The sequence below is a fragment of the Heptranchias perlo genome, chromosome 16, assembly GCF_035084215.1.
Source record: "Heptranchias perlo isolate sHepPer1 chromosome 16, sHepPer1.hap1, whole genome shotgun sequence".
Taxonomy (NCBI): domain Eukaryota; kingdom Metazoa; phylum Chordata; class Chondrichthyes; order Hexanchiformes; family Hexanchidae; genus Heptranchias; species Heptranchias perlo.
Genome location: NC_090340.1, coordinates 27,403,232 through 27,426,537, shown reverse-complemented (window position 1 = coordinate 27,426,537; position 23,306 = coordinate 27,403,232). Strand labels below are relative to the sequence as shown.

Below are 23,306 nucleotides of genomic sequence, written 5' to 3'. Positions count from 1 at the left end.
GGTTACGTGTAGTGTGACATGAACCCAAGATCCCGGTTGAGGCCGTCCTCATGGGTGCAGAACTTGGCTATCAATTTCTGCTCGACGATTTTGCGTTGTCGTGTGTCTCGAAGGCCGCCTTGGAGAACACTTACCCGAAGATCGGTGGCTGAAGGTCCTTGACTGCTGAAGTGTTCCCCGACTGGGAGGGAACCCTCCTGTCTGGCAATTGTTGCGCAGTGTCCGTTCATCCGTTGTCGCAGTGTCTGCATGGTCTCGCCAATGTACCATGCTCCGGAGCATCCTTTCCTGCAACGTATGAGGTAGACAACGTTGGCCGAGTCACAGAAGTATGAACCATGTACCTGGTGGGTGGTGTCCTCTCGTGTGATGGTGGTATCTGTGTCGATGATCTGGCATGTCTTGCAGAGGTTGCCGTGGCAGGGTTGTGTGGTGTCGTGGACGCTGTTGTCCTGAAAGCTGGGTAATTTGCTGCGAACGATGGTCTGTTTGAGGTTAGGTGGCTGTTTGAAGGCGAGTAGTGGAGGTGTGGGGATGGCCTTAGCGAGGTGTTCGTCGTCATCGATGACATGTTGAAGGCTGCGGAGAACATGGCGTAGTTCCTCCGCTCCGGGGAAGTACTGGACGACGAAGGGTACTCTGTTGGTTGCGTCCCGTGTTAGTCTTCTGAGGAGGTCTATGCGATTTTTCACTGTGGCCCGTCGGAACTGTCGATCGACGAGTCGAGTGTCATATCCCGTTATTACGAGGGCGTCTTTCAGCGTCTGTAGGTGTCCATCGCGTTCCTCCTCGTTTGAGCAGATCCTGTGTATTTGCATAAGTCCTAAGAAGTATAGCAGCAAGGAGCACCAACGAGACAAAAACTACAGAATGGATGTGCAAGTAAACATTATATTTTAACATTCAACCTTAGAATGAAAAAATTGTGCATGCATATGCTGAAAGTAGATGTTGAACAGATATGAAAACGGTCTAATTATTTCTAGCCTTTTTTTCTTGGTTTGTTGGCTGTACTTTGCACACAACTGAAACAAATATAGGGGAAAGTAACATTTAATCAAAAATTCTGATCAAAATATATATGGGAGCTCTGAAACTTTGGTGATCCTCCTTGGAAAGGCATTTACCAGGCCCTTTAAAACTGACAGATGCAAGCACGGAAATTCAAGAGCAATGAGTGAAAGGATGCATTTTTAAAAAAATGCATGAAGGAACTGCGAATAATAACTAGCACCAAAACAGACAGCATCGGGATTGCAATGTTTGCTTACTTCAGTTTTCAACAGTTTCTAAGCAGTAGATAAACATCTTGGTGCCCTAAAAATGTTCAATTTTAAAATAAAATGAAATAGTCTTCTTGTGGTTGTAATATGAGGGGTGATTACCCCCCCACACACACACACACAGCCCCTGAGTGAGCTGGAGGAGGTGTTGACACTGAAGCCGTTAACATCACATGTCGTTTCACGCTTTAAAATTCCCTCCGGGAGCGGTGCAGCCAATGGGCGCTCAGCCCAGGTATAACCGCGTGGCATTCTGGGAGACGTAGTCTGGCGGCGCAAACTGACGCGGCCGCGGCCCGGGGGGAAGGCGGGGGCAAGGACCACAACTCCCAGGGGGCACTGCAGCTGCCGCGCATGCGTATCCCCTGCAGGGGACGCTGCAGGTAATAGGGACTCCAGAGAAAGGTGGTGACCGGCTTTTCGGTCCTTTATCTCGTTACTAACGGTAACGGGAGTGACTGACGTTCGAGCAGGGCCGGGAATAACTGTCAGAATCGAGATGATGGAGGAAGGTGAAGAGTGCTGGTGTGTAGTTCATAAGTTTGGGTTGAGTTCCATCCGTGTTTGAGGTGCGGATCTGCTTTTGTCCCAGGTTCAGTTTGAAGCCAGAATGTCGAGGGGCAGGTTCATCATAACCTTCATTAAAGGGAAAAGCAAAAGAGGCAGGGAAGATGGAGCCCATGAGGAACAGAAACAGGACGCCTGTAACTTCGAAGAGGAAGCTATAAGGGGCGAGACCTCCACCACTATCGCACCAGTGACCTCCAGTGGACCAGGTGGGCTGCTTCAGGTATCTTTATGTAAGCAATGATTGAAGTGGTGGATGTGCTATCCTTTGGCTTTAGTGTCAGCCTTGGCTCAGTGGTAGCAGCAGAAGTTTGTAGTTTCAAGTCCCACACCAGAGATTTGAGCACATAATCTAAGGTGACATGCCAGTGTAGTGGCAAGCGAGCGAGCGAGCGCTGTGCTGTTGGAGGTGCCATCTTTCGGATGAGATGTTAAACCGAGGCCCCGTCTGCTGTCTTAGGTGGACACAAAAGATGCCATTGCACTATTTTGAAAGAGAGCAGAGGAGTTCTTCCCGGTGTCCTGGCCAATATTTATCCTGCAACCAACATCACTAAAATGGATAATCTCGTCATTATCTCATTGCTGTTTGTGGGATCTTGTGTGCTAATTGCCTGTTGTGTTTCCTTATATTACAACAGTGACTGCACTTGAAAAGTACTTCATAAGGTATAAAGTGCTTTGGGACATGTTGAGGTCATGAAAGGTGCTATATCATTTTTTTCTTTTTCTTTCTCATTCTTTCCTTTGATTTTCTTTCTTCTATTCTTCCACTGCAAGAGCCAAGTGCATCTAATTTATGGTCATTATCTGAACTCCCAATATGCTTGGCCCTTTGTTGTGGATATTATCCTGTGCTTGCTCTGTTATGTCTGTCATGATGCTTATTGCTGGCAAGGAAAATGAAAATTAAATAAAACTACACAGTGCTTTAAGAAAATGGACATATGGGAATAATCTTTCAGCTGCTATTTCATTTTGCGGTTTAGATTGTTGTAAGTTACTTGAGCTTTGCTTGTGCTTTTATGATGTAACCTTACTTCTCCAGGAATTGTAATCATGACTGAATTTCTATTATTTATATTTATCTGTAAGTTTATAAACTGAGAAATGTAAGCAGCTTAATTATAAACATTCCTCCTCTATTACTAAGAGGCAATGGCTAGTTTCTTCTGCCTAGTTATGAATCGGTTTTCATTTTATTCTCATTTCAGAGATTTTCTTTATTAAATGGGATTCCAGTCAGTATTGTCACTAGTCTACTGATTTGAAAGAACATCTAGTTATCCACTTCACTTTTTCAAAATTAAACTGTTGAAATAATTATCTTTTTAACATTCCTTTTTTAAGTATTTTTGTCCATTTCTTATTTTTTGTTTTGTTTCTTTTTTCCTCTTTTTAAAAACACACTTTTTTGTCTCATTTGAAGTACATTTAAAACACATCTATTCGGAAGAGCTCAAAGAATGATAAATATTTGGAATAATTTACCATGCCCGATAGTAGAAGTAAAACATTGAGGTTCTTGTATAAAAAGAAGTTACACATCTATAATGGGGAATGAGGGTATGAGAGAAGTGGACTTATATCATCATCCTGATTTTTCTTACGTTCTTAGTGCAGCAAAGTGTTAAATGGATCAGGTGGATAATTTCTTTTTATCAGTTTGAGGTTGCTGTCAGATGTACAAGATTTCTTTCCCCCTCCCTTTCCTGTGCCCCTTCTGTGCCTTAAGCAAAAGACAAAATAACAACAATTTTCCATTTGTTTGGTTTGATATTTGGTTCCCTTCTGTATATGTAGGGCAGGGCTACCTATCTCTTGCCTCTTTTTCCTTTTTGTTTCTTGTGCTGTGTTAGTTTGTACATCGATTACTATCACTTGTTCATATGCATGCTGAGGATCTTGCCTGTGTTGGTCCAACTCATCACACCTACTAACTTGCAAAACTTCAAGAAAAGATACCAAATGAATAGGAATGTCTTGGTTCAAAAGTCATGAGTCTATTATATTCTGGTCCTGGATGACCTTTCACAACAGCTGTATCCATTTTTCATGGGGGTTCACTCCACTTCATTGTGGGAGGATATAGTTTCTTGTTTTAATTTTAAACAGGACCCAGAATGCCTATGAGGTGATTTGCCAGGAGAAGTCTTAGTGCCTGACAGAGTGAAGGAGGTGACTTTTAGTATCTATAGATACAGTCCTTTATTGAAGAAGTGGCTCTTATTCGGCTGCCATTATGACTATGGTAGTTCAACACTCTTGCGCTGTCAACATTAAGCCAGATTTCTGAGGATCTCTGGGTCAAGGTGATTATAAATTGCTTGAGCTTTACACTAGTGGTTTACTGCTGGTTTTATATTAATGAAGCAATTCATTAAGTGAGCAGGTTCCCGTTGTCAAATTGCCCTATTTACATTTTGACAAATTTGACAACAGTGGGGAAAATTGCACTTGTGTCGCCGTTTGGCGATCACAGCAGTAACTCGAAAGGTGCATTTACACTGCAAGTTTAGTGTTGACGTGAAGAAAGTTCTGTTTTGCACTGACAATGTGGCTCAGTGGTAGCACTCTCACCTCTGAGACAGAAGGTCGTGAGTTCAAGTCCCACTCCAGAGACTTGAGCACAAAATCTAGGCTGACACTCCCGTGCAGTACTGAGAGTGCGCCATCTTTTGGATGAGACGTTAAACAGAGGCCCAGTCTGCCCCCTCAGATGGACGTAAAAGATCTCTTGGCATTATTTTGAATAAGAGCAGGGGCATTCTCCCTGGTGTCCTGATCAATATTTATCTTTCAACTAGCATCACTAAAACAGATTATCTGATCATTTATCTCATTGCTGTTTGTGGACCATGCTGTGTGCAAATTGCCTGCCATGTTTCCTACATTACAACAGTGACTACACTTCAAAAGTACTTAATTGGCAGTAAAGCACTTTGGGACATCCTGAGGTCATGAAAGGCACTACAGAAATGCAAGTCCTTTTAAACTTTCAGTGGAAATCCAGAATTGCGGCTTAACTTGATTCCGAGGTAGTATTCTCTCACTGGTTAGATTTGACACCGGATGGTGCATCAATTCAGTCCGGTGTCAGACCTGTTTTACAAAATATTTAGAGGGTGCAGTGCAGCCCCATTGCACTTTATGCACTTGCCTTAGCTCAACTTAAATATTAAGAGAGCAGGGATTCTCCATTCCTTGCTCTTTAATATTTACATGTCTGACTGTTGGGAAAGTGCATCTAGCCATGCATAGAGCTGTGTCCTAAACAGGACAGTTAAAGTTCTGGCCAAGCAGTGTAACAAGCTTTTGCTACTGGTCGCAGGCTGGTAGCTGCAGTGTAAATCCTCCCTATAGTAACTGTATATGCACAGTTAGTACAAAGTTGCATTTGACTTTGTGAATCTGCTGGGGCAATCTCTGAAAACGTTGGGAAGGCCTGAATAGGCCAATAATGGCAAAAACATGGTGGTGACAAGACTTTATGCCAAGTACCAGTGGAAGAAGCTGCTTAGCTTTGCTACTGGGGGCACTTTGGGTCAGAGGCACCCTTTGCTCATGTTTTTGTTGCTTGCCCCTATAGGATTGTCTCCAATAGTGCCCTTGCTGTCGGAGATAATCCCACTATGAATCATACCTTTCAGCCAACGTCCCAGACTCTTCCATCATCATCCCTGGGTATGTCCTATCCCACCGACAGGACAGACCCACCAGAGGTGGCGGTACAGTGATAAACAGTCAGGAGGGAGAGGCCCTGGGATTCCTCAACATTGACTCGGGACCCCATGAAATCTCATGGCATCAGGTCAAACATGGGCAAGGAAACCTCCTGCTGATTACCACCTAGCGTCTTCCCTCAGCTGATGAATCAGTCCACCTCCATGTTGAGCACCACTTGGAGGAAGTGCTGAGGGTTGCAAGGGCACAGAGTGTACTCTGGATGGGGGACTTCAAAGTCCATCACCAAGAGTGGCTCGGTAGCACCACTACTGACCGAGCTGGCCGAGTCTTGAAAGACATAGCTGCCAGACTGGGCCTGCGGCAGATGGTGAGCAAACCAATACGAGGGAAAAACCTACTTGACCTCGTCGTCACCAATCTATCTGTCGCAAATGCATCTGTCCATGACCGTATTGGTAGGAGTGACCACCGCACAGTCCTCGTGGAGACGAAGTCCCATCTTTGCAATGAGGAATTCATCCAACGTGTTGTGTGGCAGTATCACCATGCTAAATGAGATAGATTCAGAACAGATCTAGCAGCTCGAAACTGGGAATCCATGACGCGCTGTGGGCCATCAGCAGCAGCAGAATTGTATTCCAGCACAATCTGTAACCTCATGGCCCAGCATATTCCTCGCTCTACCATTACCAACAAGCCAGGGGATCAACCCTGGCTCAATGAGGAGTGTAGAAGAGCATGCCAGGAGCAGCACCAGGCGTACCTAAAAATGAGGTGCCAACCTGGTAAAGCTACAGCACAGGACTACATGCATGCTAAACAGCGGAAGCAACAGGATATAGACAGAGCTAAGCGATTCCACAATTAACGGATCAGATCAAAGCTCTGCAGTCCTGCCACATCCAGTCGTGAATGGTGGTGGACAATTAAACAACTAATGGGAGGAGGAGGCTCTGTAAACATCCCCATCCTCAATGATGGCGGAGTCCAGCACACGAGTGCAAAAGACAAGGCTGAAGCATTTGCAACCATCTTCAGCCGGAAGTGCTGAGTGGATGATCCATCTCGGCCTCCTCCCGATATCCCCACCGTCACACAAGCCAGTCTTCAGCCAATTCGATTCACTCCGCGTGATATCAAGAAACGGCTGAGTGCACTGGATACATCCAAGGCTATGGGCCCCGACAACATCTCGGCTGTAGTGCTGAAGACTTGTGCTCCAGAATGAGCCGTGCCTCTAGCCAAACTCTTCCAGTACGGCTACATCACTGGCATCTACCCGACAATGTGGAAAATTGCCCAGGTATATCCTGTCCACAAAAAGCAGGACAAATCCAATCCGGCCAATTACCGCCCCATCAGTCTACTCTCAATCATAAGGTGTCGTCGACAGTGCAATCAAGCGGCACTTACTCACCAATAACCTGCTCACTGATGCTCAGTTTGGGTTCTGCCAGGACCACTCGGCTCCAGACCTCATTACAGCCTTGGTCCAAACAAGGACAAAAGAGCTGAATTCCAGAGGAGAAGTGAGAGTGATTGCCCTTGACATCAAGGCAGCATTTTACCGAGGGTGGCACCAAGGAGCCCTCGTAAAATTGAAGTCAATGGGAATCCGGGGGAAAACTCTCCAGTGGCTGGAGTCATACCTGGCACAAAGGAAGATGATAGTGGTTGTTGGAGGCCAATCATCTCAGCCCCAGGACATTGCTCCAGGAGTTCCTCAGGGCAGTGTCCTAGGCCCAATCATCTTCAGCTGCTTCATCAATGACCTTCCCTCCATCATAAGGTCAGAAATGGGGATGTTCGCTGATGATTGCACAGTTTTCAGTTACATTTGCAACCCCTCAGATAATGAAGCAGTCCGAGCCCGTATGCAGCAAGACCTGGACAACATCCAGGCTTGGGCTCATAAGTGGCAAGTAACATTCGCGCCAGACAAGTGCCAGGCAATGACCAACTCCAACAAGAAAGAGTCTAACCACCTCCCCTTGACATTCAACGGCATTACCATTGCCGAATCCCCCACCATCAACATCCTGGGGGTCACCATTGACCAGAAACTTAACTGGACCAGCCATATAAATACTGTGGCTACAAGAGCAGATCAGAGGCTGGGTATTCTGCGGCGAGTGACTCACCCCCTGACTCCCCAAAACCTTTCCGCCATCTACAAGGCACAAGGCACAAGTCAGGAGTGTGATGGAATACTCCCCACTTGCCTGGACGAGTGCAGCTCCAACAATACTTGAAACTCAACACCATCCAGGACAAAGCAGCCTGCTTGATTGGCACCCCATCCACCACCCTAAGCATTCACTCCCTTCACCACCAGTGCACTGTGGCTGCAGTGTGTACCATCCACAGGATGCACTGCAGCAACTTGACAGCACCTCCCAAACCCACGACCTCTACCACCTCGAAGGACAAGGGCAGCAGGCACATGGGAACACCACCACCTGCACATTCCCCTCCAAGTAACACACCATCCTGACTTGGAAATATGTCGCCGTTCCTTCATCGTCGCTGGGTCAAAATCCTGGAACTCCCTTCCTAACAGTACTGTGGGAGAACCTTCACCACATGGACTGCAGCAGTTCAAGAAGGTGGCTCACCACCACCTCCTCAAGGGCAATTAGGGATGGGCAATAAATGCTGGTCTCGCCAGCGATGCCCACATCCAATGAACGAATAAAAAAAAAAGGGGGCGTTTGTTGTCACTTTGACTTGATCGTCAGAGATCAGTGACTCATTGGATAACTAGCATAATCTACACCCTATTTCTGGTAACAGCAATGTGCTTGTCCACCAGACCACTGTGGTTTTATTGACTATTTGTTTGAGTGCTATGCAGACCCAGCATTACCGGGACAGCCTGTGGAGCTGCTCAAGAGGCCAGCATGCCGCACCGAGATTCGTCAAGTTGAAAGGGACTTTGACCTGCTGGTACATGCCATCCTATCTGTGGCTACTATGTAGGACGCATGAAGATACTGATGTCACAATGGACCATAGCTATCCATGTGGCATAACTAACTTTTAAATTGAAATTGGTTAGAAATAGTTCTGTGGTTGAGCTGAACTGTAAGCATTTATTCTTATTCAGAATCCTCTTGATGCCCGGGTAAGTGTGAGTGCCCATGCAGCAATGCACATGCTCATTTTCCCGGCGAAGGGTGGAAATGTGACATTTCTCCATTTGTGCGTGAAATGTATATTAAACAACCAGTGATTTAAGATTCAAGACTTATAATTATTTGAACACAGTAGATAGATAAAGATATTATTTGACTTGACTAGATTAATACTTTTTGACATAGAAGACATTTTGTAATTACTTTCTTCCTTAAGGAATAGACTTCTTCAATTTAAAACTCAAATGTGATATATTAGTCTTAACAAAAGACATTTGATATATACACAGTGACCATTATATACTTCAAGCTAATGTTCTGCAACATTAATACAATTAAAACTATTTTTATGTTTAGAGAAACCAAATTAATGGAACCGTGTAAAACATTTTGCAGAATTGCTTACTGAAGATAGCTTTGTGAAATTCAGACAATAAACAGTAGAGGGCCCCAGTGCTAAATTTTGTTGGAGAAATGCAAAAAACATAATGAGCCGAATCTCGCTGGAAAAATAACGGCGTGTTAATGACGCACACTGTTATTAATGTGCAAATCGGCCAGCAAGTTCAGGGGATTAAGAGATATGACGTGAGCTGCAAATCTCCAGAACTTGCTGGTCGATTTAAAGGAGGATAGAAAGGCGGAGAGGTTTAGGGAGGGAATTCCAGAGCTTAGGGCCTAGGCAGCTGAAGTATAAAGTGGAGATTAGATAAATACGTTGAGATCACAATATATCATGCTGCTTACGTATTATAGGACTACCTATAAAATAAATGAGGTTATGCTAGTGGTTTTTACATTGCTGGATCATATGGACCTTCCCTTAAAAGTGGGGGATCTTAAAAGTTGCATTTGTCCTTTGAACAACTATGCTGTATAAGATTATGCAGTTATTTCAGTGTTGCCTCCAGTGCTTTGAATCCATCCTATGGTGTAATTGGAGTGAATTTAGAGCATGATCAGCCTTTCTTCCAGTGGAAGTGGTTCCAAAAAATAAATGCACTGTTAATATATTAAATGCATTTCTGCCATTTTATATTAATCTTGAAAGCAGTTATAATTTTTGTTTTGTTTGGATGGCATCTAAATTGTGTATAAATGCATTTCTTGCTTTCTGTCTGTCTTCCCTGAGCTGATTACTGTCTGATTATACCCCATGTACTATTCCAATGAGACAACATGCTAATTTTGCTGTACCTGATATTCTTTTAAAATTTCACAATGATGCTCCTTGACCTAAGTTAGCTGAGACTTGTGCTCCTTTTACTTGCATCAACCCAGACATTGGTGCAAGGTTGAATGAGGCAGTATTAATGCCTCCACTGGTGACAAGACACCCTTGAGGAAGTGTTTCACTCTGGTTGTAGTGCTGTAGTAGCAACATGAACCATTGTCTCTGAATATATGGGCAGTCATTTTTTCTGGCTGCAGGTGGTCTGAACATTGCAGATGAAAGAAACAATCATAGGTGTAGACATTGGCATTTTTTTTTCCAATATAGCTAAACACCTTGTTGAAGGGTCTAGAGATAAAATTAGTTTAATATAAAAAATGGGCAATATGAGCATTTGTAGATTATTTTGGTCAACAGTTACACTAAATACTTCAGTTTTTTTAAATAACTGATACCACATGCCCATGTCCTGACACCACATATCGATACCATAACTTATCTCAGTTATCCCTGCCTTGTACTGACAATTCTAAAATGCTCAACATCTATTGGATTTAGATTCTAAGGTGGTATTTTTCTGGGATGGAAAAATTAGTGGGGACAGGTGAGGGAATTAGTGCGCACAATAAAGGACTACTTCCAGGAACATCTACGTAAACCACAGGTAAATTATATGAATTTGTCATAATTTGGTTTCTGAATGAACCAGAAACAGCAAAGCACGTCTATTTGAAAAGTTCAAATAAAAAAAAGTTAAATTACATTTTGTAATATACCAATTTACTGTGTAATGACTTTATAGAACATGGCCAAGTCTACCTGCTAATTAGCATGCAGTAGTGTGGACCACTGTTCCCTCTAAGCTATGTGCATGCGTGGCTGTGCAGCAGTTTGTTATTTGCTGCGCACGTCATCATTCCGTCCGCGCACCAAACCAGTGCTCTGTGGTGGAGATGCTGCTGCGGTGCCGTCAGCTACCAATCACTTTGCAGCGAGGACGGGAGTTAAATTTAGGTTGGACTGGAGCGTTGTACTGCAGAATATATAATATATATACTTCCATCCCTTCATGATATAACTGATTTGAGTTTCCGATCAGAAAACTTCAGTGCACAAGGATTCAGTAAAGATTCAGTGAGGCGATGTGTTCAATTAAATGAAACCTTTTCACCTCTAGTACGAATTGTGGAGAACTGTTACTTTAGTCTAAAGGCAAACGTATTTAAGGCATTGGTAGCTAATAACATTGGATGGAGTCTACGATTAGTGCAATTAACAGTTTTTGTCACCATCCTATTCGACGTTAGCTTCTGAAGTAAACTACAAATGAACCCAAATTACCTGGCATATTGTAATAATTGTTTATCAATTTCCATATTTCATATTTACAAATTAAGTAATTCTGACACAGATCATGTGTAATATTGTTGTTAAAGATCCTTCTACAATTGTGCTAAAATATACTTTCCAATCACATTGGCAAATTGTAATCAAAGCAATGAAGTTGATTTAAATTGTTTTATATAACTGCTGTCCAAAAGCCCTCAGTTGCTCCAAGGATTGTCTTTTTTTATCTTTGTCTGTTGCCTCCCTCAGTTCAGGTTCTTCATGAGCAAACTGCTCCCTGCCTTACATAGAGGCAGCCAAAACTAATGGGACCTGCAAGATGTGCAATTGTAATGCAATAATTTTTAAACCCTGCTGAGGATTCAATTGTGGGGGGGGAGCTTTAATTAAACTGTTCCCAATCCCCAAATCCACACTGACTGATTTGACAGCTGTTTTATATTTCTGACTTGATTTAAAAATTCTGATTGCACACAATTTATTTCTGTTTGAATCAGGGTCATTAAGCTGATTGATTGGAATGATTCCAATCAGATAATTTTTAATAAAATATAACGAAACTTGTCTGCTCAATCCTAGTGCAACTTAAGAAACCCATTTCATAAATTATATAAATTTATATCAGCCAAAATAATAAATTGTTACAATTATCCATTATTTTGTACATTTATTCTGTTTGTTATATACCCTGAATAATGTTTTCTAAACAGATGTTCTATTCAAAGTTGTGATTTTTTTTTTACAGTGGCGCACACTGTCTTTATATCGGTGCACAAACCCAAATTCATCCTGCATATGGCTGAAAAAAATTAGAGGGAGCGTTGGTGTGGACTGGTTTCTGTTGCTCTTGGTGCTTGATTTTTCTCCAGATACTGAATTGTTGATCTTGACTCAGCCATCACATACAGCATGGTTAGAACATATCTGCCAGTTTATTCCTTTTTTTCTACTTCATATCTCGATAGCTAGTTGCTCCCTTTTCCCCCCCAACCCTAGTTGCCTGCCCATTTAGCACTTAAGGCCGGTCACTGCCAGTTGTGAGTTCAAGCTCCACTCCAAGATTTGAACGCATAAATCTAGCTGGCACTTGGCTGCAGTACTTGGAGATTACTACATTGTCGGAGGTGTCGTCTTTTAGGTGAGACATTAAACCAAGACCCTGTCTGCTGTTCAGGTGGATGTAAAGGATCCCATGCCACTGTTCAAAGAAAAGTAGGTAGTTCTCCCAATGACCTTGCTCTGCCTGCATCAGCTGCAGAGTTTGCCTATGTAACACGGACTGCACTTCAAAAGTAATTCACCGTCTGTGAAGTGTTTTGCAACATCCTGAAGTCATGGAGTTTTTTCTTCACAGGAGTATAATACTTGTAATGGGACAGAAAAGACTGTGCTTTCTCAGAATACATGGAGTGAATGGTTGTCTATTTGTAAAATAGTGAGCAAGTTTCTTCAAAACATCACCACTGTATGTTTTTTGGTGTGGATCCTGAAATAATCTGCAAGGTTAGCTGATGAACTATAGAAAGTTCCATAACGTTGACTGGGAGATGTAGAGATCCTGGAGCTCAGGTCTGAGTAGGATCTATTGAATGTTTTCTGAGTAGTTTCCTTCTCAATATTACCAGTGGAAGGCAACACTGAAAACTTTCCTTGGGAAGAGAAAAAGGTTCGGTCAGGAGTCGTGCATCCATTTTCTAAATCTCTGGAAGCCTCATTGTGTTGTAGTAAGGATGTGGAAGATGCTATATCAGTGCAAATTATTTCTTTCCATCCCTTATTTATTGGTCACTAGATCGTGAGTATTGTTTTCATGGTTTGTTTGGATACTGTTGTACAGGAAACCTAATTCCAGTGGAGAAACACATAGGAATAAGAGTAGGCCATTCAACCCCTCGTGCCTGCTCCGCCATTTGATAAGATCATGGCTGATTTGTGATCTTGCTCCATATACCTGCCTTCGGCCCATATCCCTTAATACCTTTGGTTGCCAAAAAGCTATCTATCTCACATTTAAATTTAGCAATTGAGCTAGTATCAATTGCTGTTTGCGGAAGAGAGTTCCAAACTTCGACCACCCTTTGTGTGTAGAAATGTTTTCTAATCTCGCTCCTGAAAGGTCTGGCTCTAATTTTTAGACTGTGCCCCCTACTCCTAGAATCCCCAACCAGCGGAAATAGTTTCTCTCTATCCACCCTATCCCCCAACCAGCAGAAATAGTTTCTCTCTATCCACCCTATCCGTTCCACTTAATATCTTACAAACTTCGATCAGATCACCCCTTAACCTTCGAAACTCTAGAGAATACAACCCCAATTTGTGTAATCTCTCCTCATAACTTAACCCTTGAAGTCCAGGTATCATTCTAGTAAACCTACGCTGCACTCCCTCCAAGGCCAATGTGTCCTTCCGAAGGTGCGGTGTCCAGAACTGCTCACAGTACTCTAGGTGCGGTCTTATCTCAATAATTTCAAGGTTTTCAAAATAAGTCATGTTTAAATAGGATTGATGTAAGAATTGCAATTTTAGTTAAATCATCAATTTAGAAATACATTCATTATGTACAGGTAATGTTGAAAACTATTCTTTAATCCACTTCCCTCAATAGGAAGACAATCCTGGATTTACATTTATGCTATTTACTTTATATTTGTAATACCAAGAATGTGTGCCAGAGCATGCCTTTGGGGTCTGTTTGTTTACTGAGGTTTGGATTGAGGGCATATCTATCTTCAAGATGGTCTTTAAAATTAACCTCGGGGCCTATTCCAGTAGAAAGTGTAGCGATGCACTATGATTCATGCCCTCACTGGTTTGGTGGATCATCTAACGCACCTTCTTTATGGCTGCCATCTGGATCATTTGAAGCCTAACATCTGTCGGATACTACATTCATCTCTAATTCAAAGGCCCAAGTAATGCAGCCTCTGTCAACACAAGCTTGTGTTTAGTTCCAGCTACAGTAGTTAAGTACTTGCAGTGATAGCTTTAAAGTATATTTTAGCTAGGTAGGTTATTCAGGTTCTACCCTTAGAGGTTTTCAGTCAGAAATGAGATGATATAGCAAAATGCCAAGTTAAAAAACAACAAAAAAGATTTTTTCGTAGCTTTTCTGGGGTAAGAGAAGCCAGTACTAAAGTAGTGAAGTTTAACTTTCAGTGATCTATAATACTAGAGCTCTTTCAGAATCCTTCCACCTTTTCATTACTTTTTCAATTAAAATGAATGAAATGAGGTTGTGGTACTGATGTAATTCTGTGAGGAAGCCAGTCAGCCAGCTAAATATATGGCAGTTGTCTGTGCGCTGTCCCAAAGCACAAACACATTTTCAGTTTCCTCAAATTCCAGTTGACTGAAGCTGAGCTATTGCTGTCTTTTTTGCCGTAATAAGATTTCTGCCAGCTCCCCAAATGAGGCGCATCAAACAATGCTGCCTTATTCTTTCTTGCTTTGTTCTGTTGGCTACAGTCTGTGGTGTTCTGCTTTCCTTGAAAACTCATGGGTGCCGAATATCCAGAGCTGTACTTCATCATGAAATCACCTGTTTTGTGGGCCTTTGTGAGTCAGTTTCATATTAATAATTTCACTCCAAATGTTGACATTTTGGCACAGTTTGCAGTGTAACGGGGTATTGTATTTGACTACTCTGCTTAAGAGCAAAGAATTTCTACAATACTAAATTCCTAATGCAAGAAAACTATTATATGTATTTCCTTCAGTGCCAGTACATAGACTGTGATCACAGCAAAGTTTGGATTGTCCAAGAAATGTAAATACAAACTAGTCAATGTATAAGGTACACTTTTGAGGTCCAAATTTGCTCCTGAGCAAAGCAGAGGGAGAGTCCCTTCTCCAACAGTTTCACTCTAGTGTCCCCCGCCACCAGATTCAGGCTCATTTACACTATAATTGCAGTGTTGATGTCAAGCCATATATCAGTTCTGGAATTACTAACAAAGGAAGTCTCTCAATGTAAACAAGTTTGTTTTTCTTGGCAACTGAGTTTATTTTTAACAGGAATTGGCTGCTTTAAACAGTAAATAGGTTAATTTGGTGCCTTGACATGCATTATTTAGATACCTGCATGCAGCAACAGCATGAAAATGATGATGAAGAAATTGTAGTGTGTTATCAGGAATGTGTGGTAATGTTCTCATGAAATTGCTGTTCTTGCCCTTCTCGTTGGCAGAGGTCACAAGGAAGGAAGGTGGTTTTTAAGTAAGCTTGGTAAGTTGCAACAGTACATGCTGTAGATCGCGCCAAGTCCCGTTCACCCATCACCCCTGTACTCACTAACCTACATTGGCTCCTGGACCGGCAACGTCTCCAATTTAAAATTCTCATCCTTGCTTTCAAATCCCTCCATGGCCCTTCCCAATCTCTGTAACCTCCTCCAGCCCTACAACCCTCGGAGATTTCTGCCCTCCTCCAATTCTGGCCACTTGCGCATCCCCGATTTCCATCGCCTCACAATTGGCGGCTGTGCCTTTAGCTGCCGAGGCACTAAGTTCTGGAATTCTCTCCTTATGTCTCTCTCTCTCTCTCTCTCTCTCTCTCTCTCCCTCTCTCTTTTTTTCTCTCTCTCTCTCTCCTCCTTAAAACCTATCTCTTTGACTAAGCTTTGGTCACCTGTCAAATAACTCTTCTTGTGGCTTGGTGTCAAATTTTGTTTGATAACGCTCCTATGAAGTGCCTAGGGCCGTTTTACAACGTTATATAAATACCAGTTGTTGTTGTAAATGCTGCAGCCGCATCGATCCAGTGACGGAGGAGTGGATGTTAAGTCCAGCAGTAGGGGAGCCGATCAAGCAAACTCCCCTCCAAACTCCTTGTGTTGCATTGATGTCCTTTTTGATGGAAGAATGCTCCAAATAGCACACAGTATTCTAAATGTGGCCCACCAGTATAGGGTTAAAATAACCCATGCAACTTGTACTTAAGGAATATTATAGAATCATAGAAGTTTACAACATGGAAACAGGCCCTTCGGCCCAACATGTCCATGTCGCCCAGTTTATACCACTACGCTAGTCCCAGTTGCCTGCACTTGGCCCATATCCCTCTATACCCATCTTACCCATGTAACTGTCCAAATGCTTTTTAAAAGACAAAATTGTACCCGCCTCTACTACTGCCTCTGGCAGCTCGTTCCAGACACTCACCACCCTTTGAGTGAAAAAATTGCCCCTCTGGACCCTTTTGTATCTCTCCCCTCTCACCTTAAATCTATGTCCCCTCGTTATAGACTCCCCTACCTTTGGGAAAAGATTTTGACTATCTACCTTATCTATGCCCCTCATTATTTTATGGACTTCTATAAGATCACCCCTAAACCTCCTACTCTCCAGGGAAAAAAGTCTCAGTCTATCCAACCTCTCCCTATAAGTCAAACCATCAAGTCTCGGTAGCATCCTAGTAAATCTTTTCTGCACTCTTTCTAGTTTAATAATATCCTTTCTATAATAGGGTGACCAGAACTGTACACAGTATTCCAAGTGTGGCCTTACTAATGTCTTGTACAACTTCAACAAGACATCCCAACTCCTGTATTCAATGTTCTGACCAATGAAACCAAGCATGCTGAATGCCTTCTTCACCACCCTATCCACCTGTGACTCCACTTTCAAGGAGCTATGAACCTGTACTCCCAGATCTCTTTGTTCTATAACTCTCCCCAACGCCCTACCATTAACGGAGTAGGTCCTGGCCCGATTCGATCTCCCAAAATGCATCACCTCACATTTATCTAAATTAAACTCCATCTGCCATTCATCGGCCCACTGGCCCAATTTATCAAGATCCCGTTGCAATCCTAGATAACCTTCTTCATTGTCCACAATGCCACCAATCTTGGTGTCATCTGCAAACTTACTAACCATGCCTCCTAAATTCTCATCCAAATCATTAATATAAATAACAAATAACAGCGGACCCAGCACCGATCCCTGAGGCACACCGCTGGTCACAGGCCTCCAGTTTGAAAAACAACCCTCTACAACCACCCTCTGTCTTCTGCCGTCAATCCAATTTTGTATCCAATTGGCTACCTCACCTTGGATCCCGTGAGATTTAACCTTATGTAACAACCTACCATGCGGTACCTTGTCAAAGGCTTTGCTAAAGTCCATGTAGACCACGTCTACTGCACAGCCCTCATCTACCCCTTCAAAAAACTCAATCAAATTTGTGAGACATGATTTTCCTCTCACAAAACCATGCTGACTGTTCCTAATCAGTCCCTGCCTCTCCAAATGCCCGTAGATCCTGTCTCTCAGAATACCCTCTAACAACTTACCCATTACAGATGTCAGGCTCACCGGTCTGTAGTTCCCAGGCTTTTCCCTGCCGCCCTTCTTAAACAAAGGCACAACATTTGCTACCCTCCAATCCTCAGGAACCTCACCTGTAGCTGTCGATGATTCAAATATCTCTGCTAGGGGACCCGCAATTTCCTCCCTAACCTCCCATAACGTCCTGGGATACACTTCATCAGGTCCCGGAGATTTATCTACCTTGATGCGTGTTAAGACTTCCAGCACCTCCCTCTCTATAATATGTACACTCCTCAAGACATCACTATTTATTTCCCCAAGTTCCCTAACATCCATGCCTTTCTCAACCGTAAATACCGATGCGAAATATTCATTTAGGATCTCACCCATCTCTTGTGGTTCCGCACATAGATGACCTTGTTGATCCTTAAGAGGCCCTACTCTCTCTATTGGAACAGCAGTAGGCCATTCAGCCCCTCGAGCCTGTTCCACCATTCGATTAGATCATGGCTGATCTGTATTTTAACTCCCTTGGTTCCGTAGCCCTTAGATTTTTGTTGGACAAAGGTATTATCAGTCTTAATTTTGCAATTTTCAATTGACCTAGCCTCAACAGCTTTTTGGGGGAGTGAGTTCCAGATTTCCACTACCCATTGTGTGAGGAAGTGCTTCCTAACTTCTCTCCTGAACGGCCTAGCTCTAATTTTAAGGTTATGCCCCCTTGTTCTCGACTCCTCCACCAGAGGAAATAGTTCCTCTCTATTTACCTTACCAACTCTTTTAATCATCCTAAACATCTCAATTAGATCACCTCTTAATCTTCTATACTCAAGGGAATACAAGCCTAGTCTATGCAAACTGTTCTCATAAGTTAACCTTTTAGCCCAGATATCATTCTGGCAAATTTGCGCTGCACCCCCTCCAAAACCAATATATCCTTCCTGAGGTGAGGTGCGGTGCCCCGAACTGAGCGCAGTACTTTAAATGGGGTCTGACCAGAGCTTTATGTAACTGAAACATTACTTCCACTCTTGTATTCCAGCCCCCCCGGAGATAAAGGCTAGCATTCCATCAGCCTTTTTAATAGTTTTTTGTACCTGTCCACTAGCTTTTAGTGATGTCTGTACTTGGACCCGTAATTCTCTCTGCTGCTCCACAATTTCTAGCTTCTCACCATTTAGAAAATATTCTGATCTCTCTTTCTTAGGTCCAAAGTGGATGACTTGCTCAGTTTCCCATATACTGAGCATGGTGGTAGACTTTATTTCAGAATTCTTGTATTTGCAGGTTTATTTCTTTTATCTCCTAGTTTGAAAAGAGCAAGAAAAATTGAATAATAAGAACTTAGTATGCTTTCTAATAAATGACCCCTAAAAATATTCCAAGATTAAAAATGTCTCCTTGCAAAACATCCTGCAATATCCTTGCAGCTGTTGCATTGAATGTGTTATAATGATTGTATGAAGAAAGATTGGATCAGCATAAATTTACATGTTCTTTAAAGATGTCCCAAGGCAAAACCAGTGAGGCAAATGATGACCAAAAGCAGGCTGTTCTTTATAGCACACGGTTGTTAAGATTGACAGTTAGATGTACATTGATTTCTGTCGTCTTAAAATGAGAATTTAAAAAAATCAGAACTATTTTCTGCAACATTCATTCCTATTCCTTTCAACATGCTAGTCAGGATTTTGAAAATAACTGATGATGTAACTGATCACTGCAGAAGTACAAACATAATGTACTTTTGTGAATCCATAATGTAAGAGATTGGCAACAAGGGACTCCTGCAGGAAATCCAGGAGATGCATTTTTGAGATTGTGTTTTTGTAAGTTTTGTGACTTTGTAAAGGTCAGACCAGAGTAAGGAATAGAGATAACCTAAACGGTCAAGGAACAAAAACAGAAGTATAAAAGAACTGTTAAAAAATAAAATAAAAGGAACAACTTAAAGATGAATTAAACTGCCTGCACAGCAATGTACATAGTGTCCAAAATAAAATGGGGGAACTGGAGGCAATAATGCATAGTGAGGAACCAGATGTATTAGGAATTACTGAAACATGGCTAGGTAAAGAACAGGACTGGCAACTAAATATTACAGGCTATAACATAACCAGAAAAGATAGGAAGGAAGAAAGGGGGTAGAGTAGCTGTACTAATTAGAGATAACATAATAGCAGTCGAAAAAAAGGACATAACTAACAGAATCCATATGGATTGAAATAAAAGATAAGGGATCGATCATTCTAATAGGGGTATACTACAGACCACCTAATAGTGGAAAGGAGGTGGAGGAAGAAATATGTAAGCAAATATGTGAAATGAGTAAAGGATATAGAATAATCATGGAAGATTTTAACTATCACCGAATAAACTGGCAAGAAGAGGTAGGTAAAGAGGTGCAGGGAATGGAGTTTTTACAATGTGTACAGGACTCCTTTCTTACCCAGTATGGGAAAAGCCCAACAAGAGAGGAAGCACGGCTGGATCTAGTAATGGAAAATGAACCAGAACAGATAAGAGAAGTAAGTGTAGGGGAACATCTAGACAATAGCAATCACAACATAATAAGATTTAAGATAAAGATTGTGAAAGACATAAGTGAGACAAAGACCAAGGTAATAAATTTGGGGGAAAAAGCTGATTTTTCAGGAGCTGAGAATGGAACTAGGGAAAATAAACTGGAAAAAATTACTGATAAACAAAGAAATAGAACAGCAGTGGGAAACATTTAAAATAGTGATCATAGAGTCCAGGAGAAATATATCCCACTATAAAGCAAGAACAAACTAGCCAGTAATAATACACCATGGATGATTAAAGAAATAAGGGCAAAATTGAAACTAAAGAAAAAGGCATGCAATAAGTACATAGACAACAAAGGAGACGATGACAAAAGGGAATATGAAAAGGTTAGGAGAGAAGTTTTTTTAAAAAAACAATTAGCATGACAAAGAGAAACTATGAAATTAAATTATCAAAGAATATAAAAAGAAAGTAAAGTATTCTACTGACACATAAATAACAAAAGAAAAATCAAGATAGGGATAGTGCCACTAAGCGATGCACATGATAAGCTCACAGGTAATGACAGCGAAATGGTAGAAATAATACATAATTACTTTGCTTCAGTATTTACCAGGGAGACTAACATGGTGGACATGACATTCGAAGAAGAGATCAAAAATGATATAATGACATTTAAGATAGAAAGGGGGGTGATAATTGATAAACTAATCAAATTTGGAGAGGATAAGACCCTTGGTCCGGATGGATTGCCTCCCCACATATTAAAAGAAGTTAAGGTGTGTGTGTGTGTGTGTGTATATTCATTAGAAAAAGGGAATAGTGCCAAAGGACTGGCGGACAGCTAATGGATAGAATCAGTCCAGGGAACTATAGACCATTTAGCTGAACGTCGGTGGTAGGACAGATAATGGAATCCTTACTCAAAGGTGTAATTGAAAAACATCTCGAAACTGAAAATACAATAAAGAATAGTCAGCACGGATTCCAAAAGGGAAGGTCATGCTTGACCAACCTTCTTAGGCCGGAAATTGCTCACATCAGTGTGGCAACGTTCGCAGCAGCTCCTCCGAATAAAATGTCCAAATTTACTTATTGCGGATCCATGGCCTGGACTTGGGTGGTTTTGAAAAAAATCGTCACATCAATCCAGCCTCTCAACAGCATGGGTTGATTTGCATGGGAATTGTCTGTGAGAATGGAAGACACGACCACAAAATTTGTCAGGAAGAGAAGTCACGCTCACAAGCAGGCAAGTAGAGCTCATTTATTTAAAGTAAATGTCTGCATGTCAGTGTAAATAAAAATTTAGCTTATCTTATAAAAAGCTAAGCAAATGATTTAATTTAATGAAACAGACTGAAGCTAAAGTTTAAAAAATATATATATTTTAATTTTTTTTTAATCAAAACATATTAAAATAAGAGTAAATGACATTCCACATTTTAAAAATTTAATTTTTAGTTTTTTGGCAGTCATTAGGAGCCACTGCGCTTTTAAAAAGTAGTGCAGAGCTGGTATTTTTCAGCTACCTTTTGGTGGTGTGTATTTTCATTCCAGCTAGGCAGATGAGTAAGATTACGATTTTTGAATGATTTCCATGATTGCAGCATACCATGCTCCTTTAATTCGCAGCTGTCAAACCGCTGGCGAACCAAAAGGAGCAAGTTCAGATTTCCAGGTTTTAGTGCGCATTCGTGAACTCGCTTCATCAATTCGCTGGTGGGGAGAGAGGAAGCCATTATGGAACGCGTCCCGAGGTGAACAATTTCTGGGCCGTAGGATTCTTTGAGGAAGTAACAGAAAGGGTAGACAAGGGTAATTCAGTAGATGTAATATATTTGGATTTTCAAAAGGCCTTTGATAAGGTACTGCATAGTAGACTCATGACTAAGGTCAGAGCACGTGGAATTAGGGGACAAGTAGTAGAATGGATAGCAAGCTGGCTATAAAACAGGAAACAGAGAATAGGGGTGAATGGTAGTTACTCAGACTGGCAAAAGGTGAGAAGTGGTGTTCCCCAAGGATTGGTGCTGAGACCACTGTTGTTTACTATTTACATAAACGATTTGGACTCGGGAATGGGAAGTACAATTTCAAAATTTGCCGATGACACCAAATTGGGGGGTATTGTTAATACTGAGGAGTACTGTGACAAAATACAGGAAGACATTAATAAATTTGCAGAATGGGCATGTCATTGACAAATGAATTTCAATATAGATAAGGGTTGGTAGGAAGATTAAGGGGGCCACATACTGCTTGGATAATAAGAGCCTAAATGGGGTAGAGGAGTGGAGGGATTTGGGGGTACGGATACACAAATTACTAAAAGTAGCAATGCAGGTTAATAAGGCCGTTTTTAAAAAAAAAAGCAAACCAAGCACTGGGGTTCATTTCTAAAGGGATAGAATTATACAGCAGAGAAGTTATGTTAAACTTGTATAGAACCTTGGTTAGACCACACTAGGAGCACTGTGTACAGTTCTGGTCTCCATATTATAAAAGGGATATAGAGGTACTGGAGAACATACAAAAAAGATTTACTGGGATGATACCTATCAGGAAAGATTGAGCAATCTGGGGCCCTTTGCTCTACAAAAGAAAAGGATAGAGGCCTTTTAAGATTAAGAAAGGGTTTGCTAGGGTAGATGTAGAGAAGAAGTTTCCACTTGCGGGGAGACCAGAACTAGGGGCCATAAATATAAGACAGTCACTAGTAAAGCTAATAGGGAATTCAGGAGCAACATCTTTACCCAGAGAGTGGTTAGAATGTGGAACTCATTACCACAAGTAGCTGAAGCGACTAGCATAGATACATTTAAGGAGAAGCTAGATAAAGACATGAGGGAGAATGGAATAGAAGGAAACGCTGTTAGGGCTGGATAGAAGGAGGAGGCTCATGTGGAGCATAAACACTGGCATGGACCTGTTGGGCCTAATGGCCTGTTTCTGTGCTGTGCATTCTATTTATGTAATGTAAGTTTATGTAGAATTATTTTAAAATGTTATAAATAAAAACTATTCATGTGATTGCATAGATAGTTGTGCAAAACAGTCAGTAAAAGTACCCTTGCATGAGCCATTTCCACGAGAGACAAGGAGCATGTGGTCAGCTAGTTTTCCATACTGTCTTCTGCTCTTCCTTCATTCACCAGTTAGTTCTCAATCCTTTCACTATCTTGGTTGATTCATGCTTCCCCCCCACCCTGCCCCCAGATATCCACCAGCACTAATTATTTTAATATCTGCTGGTGCCTTTGCCTGCATCTTGTCTCTATGAAGTTCTCATCAGTTTGTATTAATTTCTTCCTTG

At 41.8% G+C, this 23,306-nt stretch overlaps 1 protein-coding gene across 1 annotated transcript in view; it reads left to right on the top strand.

Annotated features, from left to right (window-relative positions):
* The first annotated feature begins 1,878 nt into the window (after positions 1-1,878).
* slc12a4 (solute carrier family 12 member 4) overlaps positions 1,879-23,306 on the top strand; it is a 147,011-nt gene continuing 125,583 nt past the window's right edge. Inside the window, exon 1 of the mRNA XM_067997867.1 lies at positions 1,879-2,059. Within this exon, the coding sequence (XP_067853968.1) occupies positions 1,894-2,059 (166 nt within the window). The 5' untranslated portion in view covers positions 1,879-1,893. The remainder of the gene's footprint in view (positions 2,060-23,306) is intronic.